Here is a 21890-nt window from a genome sequence, read left to right on the forward strand (position 1 = left end):
CACCCTTCCTGTTGCAGTAAACTAAATAAAATATTTTCCGTGTTCACTATGATGTGTGAAATACTTCACATCCATGATAACTGTTGCCATAAAAACTCCAAAAATTGCTAGGTCAACTGGAATGGAATGTAGAAGAGGAGTAGTTATGGCTATATACACACAGAGGTGTCCAAAGACAGTAAAGGTAGTACATCACAATAGCTCATCAGTGAGACTCTTATTCCTAAGCCTCAGAAATAAATTATGCATAAATCATATTATGTGCTTCTGCATGCATGCTTTTGGTGTGAAAAGGCTGTCAACCTACTTTCAGGCTTCTCTTGCAGGTGTTTCCCTAATAATAATAGGCACTGGCAAAAAAAATTATGCTAGATTCAGTATTACTTGGTTTAATGTACATAGTGTGTTCATCCTTACATCTTATTAATAATCATTCGTAGAATAGACTGGTTAAAAAAGCAGATGTGTATTAAAGCTGAAGTTCTAGGCTGTGTTTTATCAGCAAGATTCTATCTACTTGAATGCTAATTTAAAGGATTTGTCTCCGTGTGAGCTTCAGGCACTAGCAGGTTCTTTTCAAACCAGGTGTTCCCTCATTGGTTTTTGTCTTCCAGAATTTTCATGGTTCGGGATATTTTTGTCTTGCTGACTTATCAAGCTCTTCTAGCTCTGCATCTCCCTTTCTCCCTTTTGTATCCACGTGTTCTACCACTTCTCTTTGCACTGGCTTATCCTTTTATGCCAAAGGCAACTAGATTCTGTTCTTGGGTATTCTCAGGGCAGGTCAATATAAAGTAGTATGAATTTCTTTTCTGTTGAGCTGAGTGTTTTACCTCTGTCATGTGTCTAGTCCTTCCAAGTCTGATGTATAGAGTCAAGATACACTTAATTGAAAGTATCGTGGATTTTGCCAGTGATGTAGGTGGTATCAGCTCTTGACTCTTGATTCTGTTTTACCCTTGGGTAACATGAAGCATTTGGTGAAACAACAGTTTATAACTGAATATAAAGGTGTGTTTTGCTTTATTTGTCATCAGCTCTATCAGCCACTCAATTGTACGGGGCAGAATATTTTTCATATCCCAAATGAGCAAAATGTTACAGCACATATATAAATACATTTAAATCTTAGCAGTAATTCAGTTGATTTAAGAGAGAGTTACCATGTGCTTAGAGTTGTTACCACAGATAATTACTTCACTAATTCAAGGCCTGTTGGACAAATCCTCCTAAAAGCTGGTATATTGTTCATCTTAATCATTGATATCTGTGTATCTCTGGTCTTTCCAAAGGGATTTCATTATTCTGCATTTATCTGTTGCTAAACAGACACGTGAAATACGTACCCTTTGCAAGCTACAGTGTTGGGAACACCGTAATATTTTGAATAAAGTAAAATATGACCTTATCAGCATGAACTAAAATGTGCATGATGGTATGCCATTGCAAAGTGTTTCCATTGTGTATATGGGAATTACTCTAACTTTTTTTTAAGCACGTATTTCTGTTGCATTGCAGAAGTTCTGAAATATTATTTTGTGGTGGTTAATCTATGGAACAAACTCTTCTGTTATACAGTTTATTGTTTAAGGTACCATTCTGCTTTTTACTAAGTAAGTTAAGGTCAAGGTGTTTAAGCTCAATAGGATTAATGCATATCAGTGCTTCTCAACCAAATAAGTGTATGTTGGATAAGTAATTGGGTGCTGCTATAGCCTTTGTGCTACCCACGTGTTTCATTAAGATGTCACTCCAGTTGTATTGCTTTCAGCTGGGGCCCTCAACCAGAGGAAAATAAATGGACTCATTAAGCTGGTAAAGCTTCTCCCTTGGTATTTGAATGAGAATATGAAAAGTAAGCACAGTGTTGGCTTGCTAATTAATAGTAATAGCACAATAGATATTTCTGTGCCATGTTTAGATATCTAAGAATAGGGCTTTGAATACAGATGACTCTTTAATGCTCCAGAGTGTTAATTTTCGAGAGCTGGGAGTAAGATTTTTCGTGAATTGTCACTGTGTAAAAGGATAGTAAACAACATGACAGGGCATCACGAAGACGTAGTGGGATGGATCCTATGTTGGAAGAGAGGGATACAGGCTTTTTGGGAAGGACACATAGGAGATGATGGGAAAGCGTTGCCCTCTGTGTCAGTGACCAGCTGGAGTGAGTGAAGCTCCACCTGGAGACAGGTGAGGAGCTGACCAAGAGGTTATGGATCAGGGTTGAAGGAAAGGCAGGGGCAGGTGACATTATAGTGGAGGTCTGCTGGAGGCCAAAGCTAGAGCAGATGGATGAGGCCCTCTATAGACAAATAGGCACAGCCTCCTGTTCACAAGCCCTGGTCATCATGGGGGACTTCAAACACCCTGATGTCTGTTGGAGGGACAACACAGCAAAGCACAACCAATTCGGGAGGTTCCTGGGATGTGCTGAGGATAACTTCCTTTTCCAAGTGATAAAGTTCCAACAAGGAGAGGTGCTGCGCTGGACCTTGATTTCACCATCAAGGAAGGGCTGGTGGAGAATGTGAAGCTCAAGAGAAGACTGTGACTGTGAAATGGTGGACTTCAAGATCCTTAGGGCAGTGTGGAGGATGTGTGCCAAGCTCATTACCCTGGACTTCAGGAGAGCAGACTTTGGCCTCATCAGGGATCTTCTTGTTAAAGTAACAGGGGGTAAAGCCCTGGAGGGGAGAGTGGCTCCAGAAAGCTGGTTAATATTCAAGGATCACCTACTCTGAGCTGAGGAGCGATGAATCCCTGTGAAAAGCAAATTGGGCAAACCCACCAGGAGACCTGCGTGGATGGGCAAGGAACTCCTGGACAAACTTAAGCTGAAAAAGAAGCCTACAGAGGGTGGAAGCAAGGGCAAGTAGCCTTGGAGCAATACAGAGAAATTGTCTGAGCAGCCAGGGATCAGGTTAGGAAAGCTAAAGCCCAGACAGAATTAAATCTGGCTGAGGATGTCAAGGGCAACAAGAAAAGCTTCTCTAGGTATATCAGTGATAAAAGGAAGACTAGGGAGAATGTAGGCCCTCTCCAGAAGGAAATGGGTGACCTGGTTACCCAGGATATAGGGAAGGTTGAGATAATCAATGATGTTTTTTGCCTCTGTCTTCACTGGCAAGGGCTCCAGCCACACCACTGAAGTCACAGAAGCAAAGGCAGGGACTGGGAGAGTGAAGAACTGCCCAGTTCAAGGGAAGATGAGGTACAAGACCATCCAAGGAACGTGGAGATGCACAAGTCCATGGGACCTGATGAGATGCCTCTGTGGGTCCTGAGGGACGTGGCAGATGAAGTTGCTAAGCCATTGTCCGTTATATTTTAGAAGTTGGGGCAGTCCAATGAAGCTCCCACTGACTGCAAAGGGGGAAGTGGCAAGTGTTATGCCAGATAGTTAGTTACTGGACTATACATGCTTTATAGGATCGTAGGTCATTAATTTTAAAACAACAAGTAATTTTTTTAAACTATTGTTTTTAGGTTTGCAAGGGTTCTTACCAGCCTAGCACTGTTTTGCAAGAGGAATTTTTTTGTCATACTTGAAAAGAGTTGCCATGTCTAGTTTAAATGCTTAGGGATGTCTGCTAGTGTTGCTAGATCAAACTGAAAGCTGTCTCTTAATCTTGTGAACCTCAAGGCTGAGGTTTTGAATAATTTGGTAACAAAAAATTTGGTCAGAGATGGCTTTCTTTTTCCTCATAAAAAATGACAGTTGGCAACAACTGTAGATTTTTTTTTTTTTTCTGGCCAGATTATTAAGAACTACAGTACCAGCAAATGAACTTTATGTGCCCCAGATAGTCTTCTAGTTTAGAAGCTACGAACAATACTCTCTTTAGTTTTATTCATTCAGATGTACCAGAGCGTTCCTTTTACCCTCAGCGCTGTAGCAAGCATAACTTCTTAGGGCAATGAACTGGCAAATGAGGGGCATTTATGCATCTGTGGACCCTGCAGAGACTGTATGGTTTTGAAATGCTGCCAGCTGCTGTTGCTGTGTGTTGGGGAAGGACCTTCCTTTTCCCTCTAGCTTGACCAATGACAAAAGAAAAACAAAAATAACCTATGAATTTTCCATGACAGAAAATCCTGGCTTGCTTTCAGTATAGTGGCTGCTCGGTCTAATCTTCTAATAATCTTTTGAACCATGTAGAGTTGAACGAGGAATTAGCAGGTGACAGAAGGCCATACTGCCACTGATAATTAACGAGAGCTGAAAAATACTGTGGCTGTTTGGTACTATTTAGTAACGGCGGTTAGGTAGGATATGAAGAGTTTGTGGATATAAACTGAGTTGTTGAGGACAGGAGAATGAATGTGCATTTCTCTTGTTAAAGATCTTCATATGATTAACTTCTGGGGTGACCTTAACACTAAGTTCATTAGTAAGTTAGCCTGTGGCTGTCTGCTGGAGTTTAGTATTTGTAGCAAGCTGAGGTTTCATGCTTCAGACTACCAGAGATACAGAACGATAAAGGTGTAGTAGCTTTTTGGAGTGTTGCAGTTGCACTGTCTGAAGATCTCCCTCCTCTTCTGCCTCTTAGGCTTTTTGCTTACTGGGAGCTGTGTTCATGGTTGAGTTTCTTAAGTTGCATGCTAACTAAATGTTATTTTTGTGCTCGGAGAAAAGAAAGATGGTTTATAATGTTCCGATTGGCTTAAGAAAAAAGATTCTTTTCTGAAGTTTATTAGTGTCATAGAAGGATAAATTCTGTAGCAAAGAACACAGAGTACAGTATGTCCCACCACGCAAGCAGCACTGAATCTGGAAGAAATGGAGGCTTGGGACAAAAACTGACAGTCTTGCAAAAGAACTTGTAGAAGTATGGGTGATGTTACAACAGATTAAACAGTTGAAGGTGAGTACGCTTTGATTGTAGTAGATAGGATGCAAAATCCAGAGAACTCTGAAAAACTGTGAAGCATGTAGTATGAAATTGTGATTTGCTAATAGCAGCAGAATTCTAGCTGTGAAAGTGGTGATCATTGCAGTACCAGAAGCTCATAGATAGTGAAAAGCTGTGCTATTTGATGTTTTAATATTTCTGATTACCTTGTTTCCTTACTATAAATACTGAGATGGAGGTAACACTGCAACTATTTGACTTTGATAGCACTATCGCTTTTACAGACTATTTAAACTGTAATTTAGAGGCAGACCAGAAGATGAGTCAGTGACCTCCACAATCATCGATTCTTTTAACTTGACTAATTTTTCTATGGAAGTTGAAGATGCTCTCAGAAGTCACGTTTGTGCAGCTGGGAAATTATGTGAGGATGAATTTCTAGTCTTTCCAGTTACAGAGGAAAGTTAATCTGAGAATAATGTGAAGTCTCTGCAAACAGAAGACAGGTGTCATTCCATAGGACTAACTTTAAAATCCTTTGATGTTTCGTATCTCTTTTTAGTTGGTTAGGGTCTAACTTGTGATTTGTTTTTCAAAAGTTGAGGTTGTAGCTATTGCTTCCGGTTAGCTTTTCTGTTTAGTAATTGGCTAGTGGTGCTATGTTCTAATAAAGCAATATAAGGGTGATTAAAGCATAATTCCCAAGTTGTGCATCTTCTTTGTAGGGTACTGGGACACCCAGAAAGCTTTTCTGTCAGATGAGGGTCCTGTCAATACATCGACACCCCTGAGCATGAGTTTTGCTGTGTCTGCAGATAAAATTCTTGTTGATGCAAGAGATTCAGAAGGAATTTCAGGATTTGTTTTGCAATTAAGTTGCATATCAGAATATTCATATGGAAATGTAAAAGTAATGCAGTTTTCATTTGTCTAATACAAGCTGCATGTGCATAAACATAGAGAAAGAAAGAGATTAAGTATCATTTGCTGGTGTGTCTCGCTCTCTTTTGCTATTGTAAACTTGATATGTAACGTCAGCCTAGGCACAAAAGAATGACTTGAGAATGGAGGGCCTGAATGAACTTGCTTTTGTTAGTGTAGCCTTTCTATTTATATTTTAGTGTGGTTTGTTTTAATGAAATGTCACAGAGAAACAGAGTTTGGACTTAAAAATTAATTCTGTTCTTCAGCGCAGTGACTGGTAACCAAATGGGGTTTATGACAAACTGTTTCCTGATCTCTCATCAAAGCCCCAATGTTAATGATAGATTCTTTCAGTGTAACATACATTTGCACAGTAAGACTGCTATGATACTTTGACCATAGCAGGCATTCATCTTGGTGTAATTTCTGGTTTCAGCCTGTATTTAACTTGCTTTTGGTGATAGCGTTCCAGGCACCAGCTTCCAGTGCTAATTGGAAAGCATGATCCTCGATAGTCCTGGCCTTCTGGAGAACAACGTGTTTGCCTGGTCACTGGATGGATGCATTCAGAAATGATAGGCGAGCAAAGACACTCCTGTAAAGATGTGGATGTGATGACAAGGTCAAAGGTAGCCTTGTACAACAGGAAGAGCAGAAGAGGTCCTTGATGGGAGCTTGCAGAAGTTCTCCAGGAAGGAGGGTTTAGCATTTTAGTATATGGGGAAGCCAGATGATTGATGAGCATGGGACCTAGGTTGTAGTATAATTAACTGATTTTTTTGCAGAGTATCAAGTGATCCACCCAGAGAGGGCAAATGATATTGCTGTCTGGGGGAGATAAGAGAAGGTCATATAAAATGAAACAGCGTATTGAGCTCATTGAGCTTGTTGAAAGAAAGATAAATCTAGTTTCTTTTCAAGGCTCAGGCAAATGGTTTCTGGACTGGTGTAAATATTATGGTGTTCACAGTTGTAAAGAAGTTTCTTCCACCAAGTCACCTTAATCTGTCCTGAGCCCCATTCTAACTGTTAATACCTAATTTGAATGTAGCTCTGCAATCTTGGATTGCTTTAATACAGACACTGCCATGTTAAAATGGAAAACCAAGATTTTTGCTTTCGGAACAGTGCCTTTAAATGTTAAATTTATATTAAACCAAATCCAACTGCAGATACTTGGATAAAAGGATGAGATGATGGGATTACTTCACTTCTGTTAGTGTGATTATTTTGAGGTCTGGTAGGCCGGCTTGGCAGTGTTCATCAACTGTCTAAGGAAAACATGTTAATGCTTAATCTCAGTAAGATTTTTCATTGCAAATACATATGACTTTAATTGTAAATAGAAGCAGACCTGCTTGTAACTATTATATATGAAGTGCAGAGGTGAAAATGGGTCTCAAGTGTAAGCCATGCAGCTCTCAGAGAGGGGCTACAAGTTTCATGGGTTTTATACCAGCAGGTCTGAATTTTCTTTGTGAAGGGCTGGTTGTAACTGATTCAGTAGAAGGTAGCACGGTTATTCTACACTCTGAGTGGAATGGTGGAAGCTAAAGCAACACAAAAATGACTTACATTGGGAAGATTACTAGCACACCCGCAAAGATCACATTTATCGCAATCCTAGTGGTTTCTGCAATTGTACATCTTCTAGTGGGCTAGAGGAGAGACTAGTTCTAGGGTTTGCTCAACAAATGTATGGTCTTATGCATGAAACTTCATCTCCCAACAGAATTCCTACTTCTCCTGCCGCTGTTTTTGCCTATTCTTTTCTGTCCCTGTGTGCCATTATCAGCATGCAGGCTTTATTTCTGGATGCAAAATGTTTCTTACTGTAAAATCAGAATGTTAGCAAGTATGTCTATGACCTTATGTATAAGGAACTATGGACAGGAGACCTTGAGGAACCTTTCTGTTTACACTAACACTTGCATTGCTATAGCAGCACTAAACAAGACCTGCTTCTCTCTTGGAATGAATATCAATGCAGTTGTATTGTACTTGAGTTAATTTGTTTCTGAAGTTTTTCACTCACTTATTCATGGAATGATCATTAGAGATGCTGCAATATGACTGAGAAACTTGCCTTTAGTAACTCTTGATACCTTTTCTGTGGTAATATCTGATAAGGTGCACTGTGAGCCTCTGGAAGATGTTCTATACCTGAATGCAGAAGTAACTAATCTCCTTATGGGCAGCTGTAAGGCTTGATTAGGCTGTTTCAGAGCTGAATTGCTAAAGGCCGGTGGTGCATCTTCCCAGTTCCAAAGCTGTGCTGGCATTTAAACTTGCATTTGTAGCAGGCATAAAGTTCTTTGAAGAGCATAATAGGACCATGCTTTTCTACTGTAGATCATAGCAACTCTATTCTTGTTTATTCTTTTTTATTTCCATGAGAATATAAACTGTGTTTATTCACAAGGAGTTCTGAAAATGCCTTTTAGTGAAAACAGTCTCTTACTAGTGGATAGTTGGTATGTTTATATTAAAAATTAAGTCCTTATGCCTTTTGTGTTCTTTTTCCTGATTATTTATTTTGTTGAGGAATGAAACAAGAATTTAAAATATTTGAAAGTTATCATGAAAGATATTGAGTCAGCATAAAGGGTAATTGAGTTTTATGGTTTGAGTGTATTCAAATGCCTACTGTGCTTTCGTTTTCCTTATGTGTCTGCACGTCTCTTGACAGAGCTTGGGTATCATGTGTGTGCTGTTGTTGAACTTTGACCAAGGCAAAAATTGTGCATAATAAAACTGAGAGCAAGTGCCACTTTGGCAGATGCACTGTATCCAACATTTACTCTGGATCAGAGTTCTCTGAATTTAACGGTGCTAGAGATTCTATAAGGATGCATTATTTTTGTGGCCCTTAATTTGTCGCTTTTTATGGCACAACTGATTAATATTTTATGTTGTATAATTTGATTCTGTTCTGCCTAATTTATTGGAAAGCGAATATGTTTAAATGACATCAAGTGTGTTGATAGTTCAGGATACTTAATCTGGAAGTTTTCATCAAGTAAAATGTAAAGCTCATTTTGCTTCAGATTAAGGAGTATAATTGTTTTTGCAGACGATCCGATTCTGTCTTCTGAAAGACAGATCTCTTATCAAAAAATCTGTGAGAAAAATCTTGTGTCTGTATTTCCAATACTGTCTTGCCTGGTATTCTCAAGTCCTAAATAAAAGCTGAGGTTGCATGGAAGCAGCTTTGTGCATATGTTGTTCATCTGGAGATGGTTTGCTAACAGGTACGCACTGTATTGCAGATATACATGAATTTAACTTCCTTGCTGTTTTGTGGAACTTGCAAAAGTAATCTAACCAAAACTAGTGTGTTATGAATGACTATCTATGTGCATCAGAAAATGTGATTAGAAAGCAGTAACTTGGGCACACAGCTCTACAGGGCTGATGGTGTTGACTTGCATCACTATTTCAGATTTGCCCTTGATGGCACTGCTCATTAATACCACAGATCGTTGTATTAAAGCAAATGAGGTACAAGAAGTGGAGCAGTGGCCTGTGATATGTTGTGGGACTTGGAAGACCGGAGTTCACTTCCCTACTTCCCCTTGAACTTTGGAACTGGAGGGGAAGGTGCTGTGTCTTCTCTTGGCAACTGCAGGGAGCATTTGCAGAGGAATGAATGAATTCTTGCACACCACCTAGGCTGCAGCATGCTTACTGCAAATCAAATGAACAAATACAGCCTCAAAGAAACAGATTCAAGCAGGAATTTGGAGTTTTTATAGACCAGGCAGCGTCTGGGTTAGTGTTGGATGAGCAGGCTGTGCTTTGCCTGTGGATATGGGATAGACAGATTTCCCATCTCTGTTCCAGAATGGGATCAAGCACTCCCAGCCCTGTGCTGGAGGCAGGTGAAACTTGTAGAACTCATAGAAGAATAATGAACTGAACTGGAACAGGTCACACATGGCCTGAGTTTGGGCAAATTCATTCTGATGTGTTGGTGTAGCTAAACTATAAGCACGTTAGGTTTGCAGAATGTTTCAGGGAAGGCACTTCTGTATGTTCTGCATGCAATGGCATTGTTTCAAAATTACTTTCTTAGAAGTGTTCCTTCTGGCTTAGGTAAGGTTTCCATTGATGTTTTCTGTCAGGAGTGCTGAATGCAGCAACACAAAGCACAGGCAGTCTGAGATCCTTGTGAATGATGCATGTGAAGGAAGCTTCGTGAAACTGATACTGTTGATGAATTTGCATGGCTATTCTGTGTACTCAGCAGCTAAAGGAACCTGGAGGCATTTTGTTTGGATGAAAAGGTATCTTTCTGAGTAAACATGTATCTGTTTTATTATCAAATTGCTCTTTATCCTGACTTAAGGCTCATGGAATTATTCTGTCCCTATATTACAGTAAGTGAGGTCAGATCAGGCCCTTGGCTGGTCTAAGGTATCTCAGCTTATTGTTTTACTGCTTATTCTTGAGTCACCTGTGTTTATCTTAAAGGCATAGTAAAAAATGTTGATTTTATTATTCACCAGAGCTAATGTACTATGTTGAATAAATTCCTATAGAGTGAATAATTAACTGCAACATATAATTTTCTAGTCCTCCTCACACAAGGTACCTATTTTGTAGGCACAAAATTTCTCACTCTGGCTGGTCTGAGAGTCGTCTTCTAGCAAAGGTCAGTGAATATGATTTTGGAGATATTAAAAAAAAATACTGATTTTCCCCTCTTGAATTGTACCTTGCTGATTCTGTAATGCTCTACATAGAAGCCCACAGAAATTCCATCGATTATCAGTTTATGTGTTGAAGCATAACTTTTCTTCATTGTTATCCTGTAACTTTAGTAATTAAATGCTTCTGATGGTCATAAATAAGCCCAGGCTAAGAAACGTACCCTCTGACTCTTTCAGGTAGTGGAGCTTCAGATTATGATATTTAAAGAGCTTTCCACTTCACTCAGCTCTGTTCAGTACTGTAATTATAGCCTGCCTCTTCTTTCAAAAATTAGCAATGTGCTTCAGCAGTTGCAATATCTTTCTATCTTTTTATATCTGCAAGTATATGTATTTATCTAGCTAATTACTTTGACCTTTTAGTGCTCTCCTGTTTTAAAGGTTTACAGGCATCCTCTTTGCTTCATTAGGAGTGGATCTATTTTTATATCTTCTTTATACGACCCAGTGCTCATAGTTCCAGAGGTGTATTAGATTCTTTCTATGTTTAGAGGACTTTGTTCTGCAATTAAGAGTTATTTCACTTGGGATAACATGAAGTGTAATTCTGTTCTGTTAATGTCTCCTGCAGCTTTTTCACCTATATGGGAAAGATAAGCTATTTTTCTATATACTATACCAGTGTGAACTGTAATAAAAAATTTAAAGTCACTGAACCCTGTTGATTATTCATTTTGTTATAAAGATTGAAAGACTTCTCATAGTAAGGTAAAAAGTTTAATCTTCAGTGGAAGTTAACTTCAAGTTACTGCTGTTTTGCTACAGGCCACCAGTGTGGAACACAGAAAATACCTTGTCCTTTCACATTGCTTACAGGATTGATTTAGTTGGCCCCTAATTATCTTTATATTTGAGGGTCAAGAATAATCTTGGCATAAGTAAAATGTCTTGCAGTGTACACTGGGTGATAGGGGGAGAGGGGATGTCAAAGAAACCCCAAATGGAGCACACAAAAACTTGTGCACTTCTGCGACAGAGACCTCTGAGTGTGTTCATATAAAGCTAATGTGTATATCAATGGCAGTTAGTTCCATTGCTCAAATTTTTTATGATATCAAAGTATTTTTACTAATATTTAATTAGCATGTCCTCAGTTAAAATACAGCAGCTTTTTCTCCTTTCTCTTGACTGACTAAAGGGAACATCCGATGCATATCCTGGTTTTAAAGTTCCTTGCTAAGTCTTATCTTATAATGCATTCTTATCTCACTGACACAGGATAGAACTCCTAGTTTAATCTGTTGAGAGCTTGAAAGAGACTAACAGTGCATGAAAGCTAACCTGTTCCCACCACATTGGCTTAAAGAATCCCGGATAAACTAACACAGGAATCCTATAGGTTGAACTATGGTGTTATGTTTGGTTGTGCATTTTTTTGTTTGTTTTTTTTTTGCTTTGAAATCTATAGCAGTTTGATTCCAAGTGCAATAAGAGAATCAGAATTTTAATGTTTTGTAATTGTAGATAGTACATACTAATAACCAGCTGATTATCGACATGAAAGCAGTAATTCTTCTGCACAACATGTATTTGCAGATTATGCTAGCTTGGCTGTCATTAGAAACAACAGATTTGAGGATGATGCAGCAGTAGAGTGATATTTGCATGAGAGACAGAGGAGGTGTGTCCCTAATGCCAGACATAAAGAAAAGCAACAAAAAGAAAAGCAACAAAAAGAAAATCAGCTCTTGAGTCAGCATTTATGTCCTTTGTTTTTTTGGGAGCAGCTGTGTGGAAAAAAGGCAAATAGAATTTGAAATGAAGAGCTGGAAAAGAAATTACCAATTGCCTGCAGAGACAGAGAAAACTATTTGGTCTGATTGCCAATTAACTGCTCTTTTTTTTTTCTGACAGCTTTGATAATGGGTCAGAATAGCAGCAGGATCTGCTCAGCCCCAGATACTTCTCTGCACACAAAGAAATGCCCTGATGGCATCAACAGTAGTTCATATCTGTATTAATGTTCCATGAGAATCCAGTGAATTGACTTGAGATGCACAAAGCCTTCCAGGTGCAGAAGGCAGGGTAGGGGTAGATGAATGTTGTCAGTTCGTGTTATGCATATTGGCAAGGACTGAAAAGAGGATCAAGGGCACATTCTCAGTGTTTGTACCTATCCTGTCCCGGGGCAGCAGGGGATGGTTTAATGTAGGCATAGACTACAGAAAATCTCAGTGTCACGCTGCCAGGGTACAGAGAAATGTGTTCCCTGTAAATGAATATATATTTCAGTAGGCAGAGTTCCAGTAGACACGTACTTCGGGAGGCTTAATGTTCAATCTTGTCAGAATTGCCTGTGGACTGATTCGTCTTGGGTGGTGGTAAACCTGCATGTGCAAGGTATTTATTAGCTTAGATACAAGATCCCTGTTCCTATATAGAAATTGCCTGAAATGTATGAGTAGTTTAGATGTTGTCTCTGATGGCTCAAACTAGATCTCTCCTCAATGCCAGAACCATGATTGCAGCACTTCTGCCATTTAATTGACCAGCTGATTTACCCTGTAATTATATAATCGGGTATTTAAGACTGTATGTTTAGAGCAGCAGTATTAGCTTGTTCAATAGATGTTTCTAATGTCTTACTGAAATAATCAATGTCTTTAGAAATCAGACTGCTATTTTCAGAAATAGAATATGATAGAAGAACTAAATTATAAATCATAAAAGGGGAGGAGTGAAACTAATTGCATTGCAGCTTGGCAGAAATTGGTTTTGATAAAATCTGACTCATGGTAATGGTAAATAGTGGGGAAAAAAACACTACCAGTGTGATGGAAGTAGTGGTGTCTTTTGCACCTGCATGGCTAAATATTTCACTTATGCTTTGACATGATGTCATGATTGTCTTCTGTTATTTTGCAGCTCGAGAGTCCTTTAAATTTCCTTAGTAATTTGGATTTAAATGTTTCATTTTTTCTGCTTTTTTTCCCTAGAGTTAATTCCTTTAATTGCCGCGTCAGGTTTCCAGTCGAGGTACTTGAGCCTCCAGAGACAACTCTGTGCAAGGTCATTTTTTTCTGAATATGTATTTTAAATGTTTTCTTTCTTTTGGGTATGAAGACTGGTACACGCTGCTAGTAAGCTTAGCAAAATGGATGAGTAGGATTTTAGTACTTAAATAAGACTGAGTGACATGAAGGAAAAAGATTTAACTTGCCACCCACACTCAAGGCCGTATCCTGTGTGACCCACGGCAGCAGTCCCAGTGAAGACACGGAAGGTACTAACCCAAGCAAAGCAGACGATCTCATTAAAATAACCTGCTGTTGTTGGAAAACTCTTCTTATATAGCATCATGGAAGAAACCTCAATTAATTAGTACTATGTTAGTTGTACTTCTTAGAACGCTGGCCCCCAGCTGAAGTTTGTTATGTGAGAATCTTAACTTCAGAGTCAGTTTGTTTTTGAAGGAAATATATAAATTTGGTTTTGGATAAGCACAGACTTCAAAATGTAAACCCTGAAGATTAAAACCAAGCAGTGATATTGCTCCTTATAATTTGGAAATCAGGAGACACTTCATCAGTTAATGTAGTGAGGCAATGCTACACTGGACTGTGGATAACCACAACTGATTTATTTTGTATTAAAACTGTTTGCACAGTGGAGTAGGTATAGCTCACATCAGTGTTATTGTATGCACTCCTTAGTAAACCTCCTGCCTGACTTCTTGGCACAATCCCCCAGCAAACCACGGCCAATGCTGCCTCTCCTCTCATGTGCTGGTGACCTGTGCCATTACTTCATTTGTATTTTTTCTTGCTATAAGAGCGTCAAGGATTGAAAGAAAACTGATGAAGCTAAAATGGGGAAGAAATTATTTTCTAACAAAATTTCAGGTTGGTAGTGTTTCATCAGCATCTGGGAAGGTGGGAAACAAAGGTGCAGTCTTGCCCCAGGTCATTGAGCCAGTCCATGATAAAACCAACTGAATTGGAGTTTTCTCTTCCACTGTCTGGTCCAGTGGGCAATAGTACAGTTCGGTTGATATGCATGATTTTGGGAAGAGAAACAGCTGCATATAGCAGATCTGAATATAATTATGATGAAAAAAATCACAACCTGGCTGTTACAGGAAAGTTTTTGTGGCTCTAAAGCAAAAACAGTAAACCAGAAGGGAAAACATAGTATATGGCAACATTGGTGAAAATACTTCTGTAAGGTGAGGTTTTGTCACTTTTGGCTTATAAAGTAAAACTAGAGACACAGCTTTTACTTTACGGGAGGCACAGCAGCACCTGTAGCACACTGCTCTCTATGGCCAAGTGCTGCTCAGAGCTGTGCACTTGTGTGTGGGTGCTGCTGTAGGCTTACCTCGTGTGTACCGATGGAACATGCATGGTGGAGAACAGCAAAGGCAAATAGAAGCTTGTGTATTGAGACAATTGTGTGTGACTTCTTTACAAACGTGCACTTGCTACCAAGGGTCTGAATTGTCCTGTAGTAGTAAAGCTTTGGTAAGAGGAAATGAGTCAGGTTCCATCAGCGAAGCTGCCTTCTGCCTTGTTTTGCTTTTTTATGGAGTTGGGTAGAGAAACTAGATTCACATTCAGATTCCAATCTTGTTGCTTGGTCAAAGCCTTCATCAGGCTCTCTGGCAGTTTTATGAGACACTAGGAGTAAAGGTCAGGAGGCAGTAACTTCTGCAGGAGCTGTGGAAAGGCACTTGGGCGTTCTCCCACTGATTATAAGCAGGTACTTGTAAGTGTCCCACTGAGGTTTACTACTGTGCAAATGTTGGAGTGCCCAGTGCTTTGCAGCGTTACGTCCCAGCACTGACCACTAACTGGCAACGAGACTACATTGCACTGAAAATTGTTTGTTGAAATGTAAGGCAATGATTTTAATGTTGGAAAAGGGCTTGGGGCATAGAGGTAGATTGTTGGTCAGTGCTTATTCTATGCAAATGAAAACATGAAGTGTATGAACACAGGTGCTGCTATTGTGAATTCTCAGTCACTGTTACAATGAAAAGAATTGCGAGGAGTTTGATGTACTTTGAAGGTTGTTGGCAGTGTTTTAAGTATGCCAGTTCTCGTACCTTGTCTTGAAAAGATCAGTAACTTATAGCCTTATGAATTTCCTTTTTATTATTAGGTATAAGTGATTGAGGACAAGACTTCTTGCTGTCCAAGGATGGAAAACAACATAACTACTATCTCTCGGGAAGAGCTTGAAGAACTAAGAGAAGCATTCGGTAAAATAGGTATGTTTTAAATAAGAAGATAATAAGGATGCCATTAACACTGTAGAGCCATGCAGGATTTCTGGAAGAAATCTTTATGGATCCCTTTGTTTTATAGGGCCATGTTTTCCTTCTATGTCACCAGTGATATCTAGGAAAATAAGAATGTTTTTAAAAACCATGTTATTTTCATTGAAAAAATGTGTTTATTTAGTACTTTCAACTTGAGCAATGAAAACAGATACATTTTCTTGCTGGTAGTTGCATTATTTGTGCCAGTGTTTATGCAGATGATAGGTCTCAATATTCAGGGTTTTTTAACTCTTTAAATGCAGAAAAAAAAGAAGGTTGATTAACTTCATTTGTTAAATATATTTTCATATTAGATTACTGATGCTTTGGTTTTGCTTTTTGTGTACTTGGAACTAGTAATTTCACTTTTCATTTATTGGATTAACTTTTACATTTTAAGTAATTTAAGGTTGGAGACTTTTTGATCTTGCTTTTGGTAGCTAGCAGATGTTAATAAATAACTGTACAATTTTGTATGCTTGACAGGATGTTTGCAGATTAATCGGAGAGCAAATAGAAAGAGTGAGAAGTTATATAGCAACTAACCCTTATTTCCAGATGCAATTCTGTTGTGAATGTTAAAGTTCACAATTGCTTTGTTTGTTTGCTGCAGCTCTGAGAGTGCGATGTGCAACTGTGCAGTTCAAGGCAAACATATTTTAATCTTTCATAATGGAAAACAGAGTCATTTTAGGTGAGAAGCCTTAAATACTAGGAGACTCCAGCTTGGTAAAGAGACTATTGGGAAGCATTATGTTAGAGATCTGATAGACAGTGAGTAGTAAGGAAAAGGTGAAAAGAGAATGATTCGGTTTGTTAATACAGGTGTCAGGTGATACCCATGGAGAGACAGGTTAAAATAAAAAGAAGTAACTTTTCTTCATGCCAAATAATAAAACCATCAACTCATTGACTTGGGATGTTTGAGTCCAAAAATGAGTATAAATGCTAAAGGAATAAGATATATCCATGGAAGGTAATTCATTAGTTGCTATTAAACAATCTTGATGCAGTCTGTAGTGCAACTAGTCTATAGCCTGCACGAGCTGCAAAGGCAGAGCAAAGAAAAGACTGTTGTCTACATGTATCAGTCTGCTGGGAGGTGTTAGGACAGGTACCAACTCAGTGGTGATGTGTGACAAGTTTTCTGTTAGTTTGATTTTTCACCATCTGCATTCCCTTTTTCCCCTCCGTTTCCTTTCAGCATGCTTTCACGCTTCTGCTCTCAAAAACTGTCTGTGCTGCATCTACTCGCTGAAAAGCATTTTCTTCCTTACTGTGCTTCCTGTAAAATCAAAAAATAAGCATGGTTTAGCTTTTTTCTTTTTTTCATTTTTACACTTCTAGTGTCTTCATGGATAAATTGCTTGCACCTGTATTGGTAAACTGAGAGAAAAGGCACGTATCTAAGTCTCCGCTTGTCATCACAGAAACTTACCCTCAGTGAAAGATGAACCTAGAGAAGTAAAATAGCTGTTAATCTGAGTGAGCTCATTAGCGTGTTCTCCACTTTCTAGACCATCCTGTTATTATGTGTATTGTTACATATCTGCAGCCAAACAGTGGACAGATAATGCATATTCAGACATAAAGTTTGTGTAGTTATTTGTAAATTGTTTGTGATATTGAAAATAAAGAGAGATATTTTTTAATGGGTGTTTTTAGCCTTTCATAAGCAGTGAAACGTGGCCACCTTATGAAGCTGTACAGAAGCTACATAGCTTAGTATGGATTACAGGAAATTTCAATATAGCTACAATTACGGCTACAGATGTAAGCACATTTCTTTGCTTGCCCTTCGGTAACGTGGTGTGTATTCATCCACTGTAATAGTATTGCCTGAGTTCTGATGGAACAGAGGGGTCTTTTAGCTAGTAAAAAAAAAAAAAACCCACCCAAAAGTGGGAACACCTTGACACATCAGTAAAGTGGACATATCATCTTGCTTGTGTTTGACTCATTGACGTTCCTTGTGACGTTCGCTAAAGAGAATTCTTTGTCTTTCTTACGTATCTTAGTTGTTTCATTTGTAGAACTGGAAAAATACTATTGAGTTATATATTTCCTGCGCTTTAAGTGATGATGGGGACTGAAAATTGTGTCAAACATGGAAAATAATAGCATTAAATACATGAAATTATGAGCGTTATATCCGGCACTCGTTATTCCTGACACGTGGTCTTGGGGGCCAAGTGTAAGGAAAGGTGGCAGTACAAATTGCTGCCAACAGAGCTAGTTAATAGATTAAGGAAGGTCACCTTTAATATACAGATGATCCTGGTTTTATTCTTCACAGGTAAGCCTTAACCACATCAAAAGTTTTGAAGAGCGGGAAATGTCAACCAGATACTAGGATAAGAAAAAAATGCAGTCAGATAGAGTTCTTGTGCAAGTAGTTTTTCTTGTGTAAGTGTCCTCGTGTAATAACTTGGATTAGATTTGAGTTTAGTAATTGAAAATGGTATAACATTGATAGTAAGAATATAATAATTGATCTTTCTTTCACTTGAAAGTTTACAGAGAATTTTGTTGGGAGTTTGAAAAGAAAACTTAAACTTTGCTGTTTACCAATTGAGCCTGTAACCCACAGGTATTCCTTTCTGCTTACTTATAAGTGTTAGGAGAAGAGATACTCATTTCCTAAAACTATTTCACATGCTTATTTATTTGCAGCAGTTACTATACTTGGTTCTTTACCTAAGCAGAAAAACAACTTGTGCTTTCATTTTAAAGATATTGACAACAGCGGATACGTCAGCGATTATGAACTTCAAGACCTGTTTAAAGAAGCAAGTCTGCCCTTGCCCGGTTACAAAGTCCGAGAGATTGTAGAAAAAATCATTACAGTGACAGATAGCAACAAGGACGGGAGAATCAACTTTGAAGAATTTGTCTCTGTAAGACATTCCATTTGGATGCTTCTCTACTATAAGACATCTGTTGAGAACTAGGACATAACACTGAATTAAGTAATACAGCTAAGTACTGTTTTGATACAAATAATATTTTGAGAATGGGAGAGTTTTCTGTGATAATTTACAATATCCTGTTTAATTATTTTCCAGTCTTTATATGTCGCTCTCCAGTTTATTTTCGTAGGTATCATTTGGGCAGCATGTGCAAACACAGTAGTTTCAAACAGTCCTCCTTTCTATTTCCTTGAAGATAAGGGGATGGACTATATATTTTAGGAACTGCTGCGTCAGACCATGCCCTGACAAAAGAGTAAATCATTAGATACCAGCCTCTGAAATCTGTTAGTGAGAGCCTATGTGCTTGCACTGCTATGATTAATCACTATACTAAAGGCTATTTTTACAAGGAGTGAGATGCATTTTTTTTACTTCTAGTGAACAAATTTGAAAGGCTTAGACTTTTTTTATGTGGATCACTGTCTAGTGTGATTTATTTAAGAGAAACAAACTTTTCAGGCTGTGTTTGGGGATGATCAGGTTTTGTTTTGAATTTAGATCATTGCTGCTAATTGCAGCGGTTTAATTGCTTGTTGAGCTAATTATTGATCTTCCTTTCCAAGATTCTAATTTGCAGTTCCTTATAGGCAAGATACAAATATTTGTATCCAGGTATTGAACTGTTACTTCATTATCAATTTTGAGATCTTTACAGTATTTGGACAAATGTAGGACCTATCAGTATATCCAATGTGGTTTATGTTGCAGGCAGGTGGAAAATGGTGCCAGCTTTCTTAAGAGCATGTGTAACTGTCACATAGTAACCTTTCCACTTTATGATATGCTTTACAGTAAAGAAATACGCTGTAATTATTGCAAATGTCTATATCCTTAATTGTTTTCTTCAGTTTACCAAAGTATATGTGGAAAAATTGTGTAGGATATTACATATATACTTTATGTTTACATATAAACTTATATGTTTATTATTACATATATACTGTTATCCAGTAGCAAGTTTCACGAAGGGTTTTACCCCTAAAGAGATTATTTCTTTTTTTTTTTTTTTTTTTTTTTTAAACTGAGATGAATGTAAATACCCAAGAGAGGCAGTCAGGTTAATTACTGACTCTGGAGTACTCACATGACTTAATAGTTATTTGAAGGTATGCTCAATGACAATGCGCTCTATTTTTCTTATTCCAGATAATTCAGGAATTGAAAAGTAAAGATGTTAGCAAATCTTTCCGAAAATCAATAAACAAAAAGCAAGGTATTACAGCAATTGGAGGAACGTCAGCAATATCTAGTGAAGGGACACAGCACTCTTATTCAGGTAACAAACAATTAAACACAAGCAAATTTTGTGTGCTGGAAGACTCTAAAGTTTGCACTACAGAATAAGAAAAAGCAACTGGAAAAAGTTGCCATTGAAAGCAAATGAACACAGAGGAAACATATGGAGATGGGCAAGATAAGTGCGGGTGGTATAGCTTATGAAATTGTGGGCCCGTCAGTTGTTAGTTTCATGCCACACTGGGAGCTAAGTGTGGCATCTTTACCGGAGTGAAAAATGTAAGCAAGCAGTAACAACACGGGGAGGGAGCAAATGGCCCCTTAGGCGTAACTTTACTAATGTTAGTCAAGTTTTTTACTTCATTACATGCGAAGCTACTCTTAATCCTGTGTTCCAATAAAAATTAATCCCTGCTTTCATTTCCACAGTGTTAACTAAAATAAAAAAAATGCATACCACTTCTGGGTGGAAGAGCCCCCTCAGCTGTAGCTGCCCATGTACCATTGCAGAATCGTTCACTCCTATATGATTTTTGCATATTCACCTCATACTTTAGAAGTTGCTTTTAATAGTCCATCTGTTTCCTTCTACCTCCCCCTTCTGCACATCATTGCATTTGGTAATTGTGCCTAATAGCATTTGATCTCCAATTCAGAATATTAACTGCCTCTCGGGATCATCTTGTGATAAGTGATATTGCAGCTTCTTTGATTGACTCGAGTCTGAGATTTGCTGTGGGTTCCAGAAGCACATTAAGATTATATATATGAGGAAGATTCACTCCCGGTAGCTATAGGTGGAGATACACTCTGCCTAGATATTCTCCTTACAGTGCCAGCTGCAGTTGATACACCTCCAAAGCAGGGGATATATTCCGTCTCAAAGGGGATGCCTGTAAAGACAGAGTTAATTGTTTATTGTTGACCCCACTAGACTAATTAATCTGACATGGCCTCATCAGCCATGTAGTTTATGGTAAGATGAAATGTGCACTAGAATTTCATGTTTCTTCCCAGTGACAATGATAGAAATGTATGGAGTCAGGGGCAGATAACTGTCTGATATGCTTCTTGAGGTATGCGAGGTGAATAGCACCTCTGCAGTCTGGGAAATCGGGTGCTGATACTCAGTTGACTGTTGTCCTAATAAGCATTCTTAGCTACACAGTGATAAATTCTGCACTAAGTTAGAAAGAATTTAAAACTGAGATACTGAGCTTTTTAAGTTTCTACAGCACAGTAAACGAGATGATGGTCTCAAAAATACTGCCAGTCTCTAAAGTCCTAGTAGGAGGCAGAATGAAATACTGCATTGGAAACAAAGCGTGTATAGATGGAGACGTTGTGCATTTCAGATGAGATTTCCCTCTTTTCTGAGTAACTGCTGAGAAATGGAATTTGAAGTCAGTCATCAAGACCCATTACGTCACTATGATTTTTGTTGCCTGTCAGCAAATCACCAGAGGTCTAGAGGGTGTAGCGGGAGAAAGATCAATCTGTACTTGCCATTTCTTGTGTGCTTTCTCACTGGTCTGATTATTTCTGTAACTGGATCCTGTGAAATTTAAGGAGTATTGTTGCAGATGAAACTCTGTGACCGAAGTCTGATATTTAGTAGTATATGTTCACAGAAATGATAATAGATTATTTTAATGCTGTTGTATTTTCAGAGGAAGAAAAAGTTGCTTTTGTTAATTGGATAAATAAAGCTCTCCAAGATGACCCAGACTGTAAGCACCTCCTCCCTATGAACCCATCAGATGCCAGTCTTTTTAAATCCCTTGCAGATGGCATCCTCCTTTGGTAAGTCCAGGGCTGAATGAAATTAATTTCAAAGGTTAAATGCTGCTCAGTGGCATGAATTGAAAAACTTCTGACAGGCTTTAACTCCACTCTGAAATATTTCATCTAGTGTTTAGGATGGGGAAAA

At 38.4% G+C, this 21890-nt stretch overlaps 1 protein-coding gene across 6 annotated transcripts in view; it reads left to right on the plus strand.

The window, feature by feature from the left end:
- The window catches only part of PLS1 (plastin 1), a 43610-nt gene that overhangs the window by 4291 nt on the left and 17429 nt on the right, over positions 1-21890 (plus strand). For 2 of the 6 annotated variants that reach the window (XM_054074695.1, XM_054074701.1), the window contains exons 2-5: positions 15593-15701; positions 18486-18649; positions 19871-20000; positions 21631-21763. In XM_054074695.1, the coding sequence (XP_053930670.1) occupies positions 15632-15701; positions 18486-18649; positions 19871-20000; positions 21631-21763 (497 nt within the window). In that variant the 5' untranslated portion in view covers positions 15593-15631. Of the gene's footprint in view, positions 1-4242; positions 4869-9978; positions 10067-10385; positions 10435-13454; positions 13502-15305; positions 15325-15592; positions 15702-18485; positions 18650-19870; positions 20001-21630; positions 21764-21890 lie in introns of those variants that run through there. The other 4 variants (XM_054074697.1, XM_054074696.1, XM_054074698.1 and 1 more) reach the window with 4 other exon arrangements.

The sequence above is a fragment of the Cuculus canorus genome, chromosome 9, assembly GCF_017976375.1.
Source record: "Cuculus canorus isolate bCucCan1 chromosome 9, bCucCan1.pri, whole genome shotgun sequence".
NCBI classification, from domain to species: Eukaryota; Metazoa; Chordata; class Aves; order Cuculiformes; family Cuculidae; genus Cuculus; species Cuculus canorus.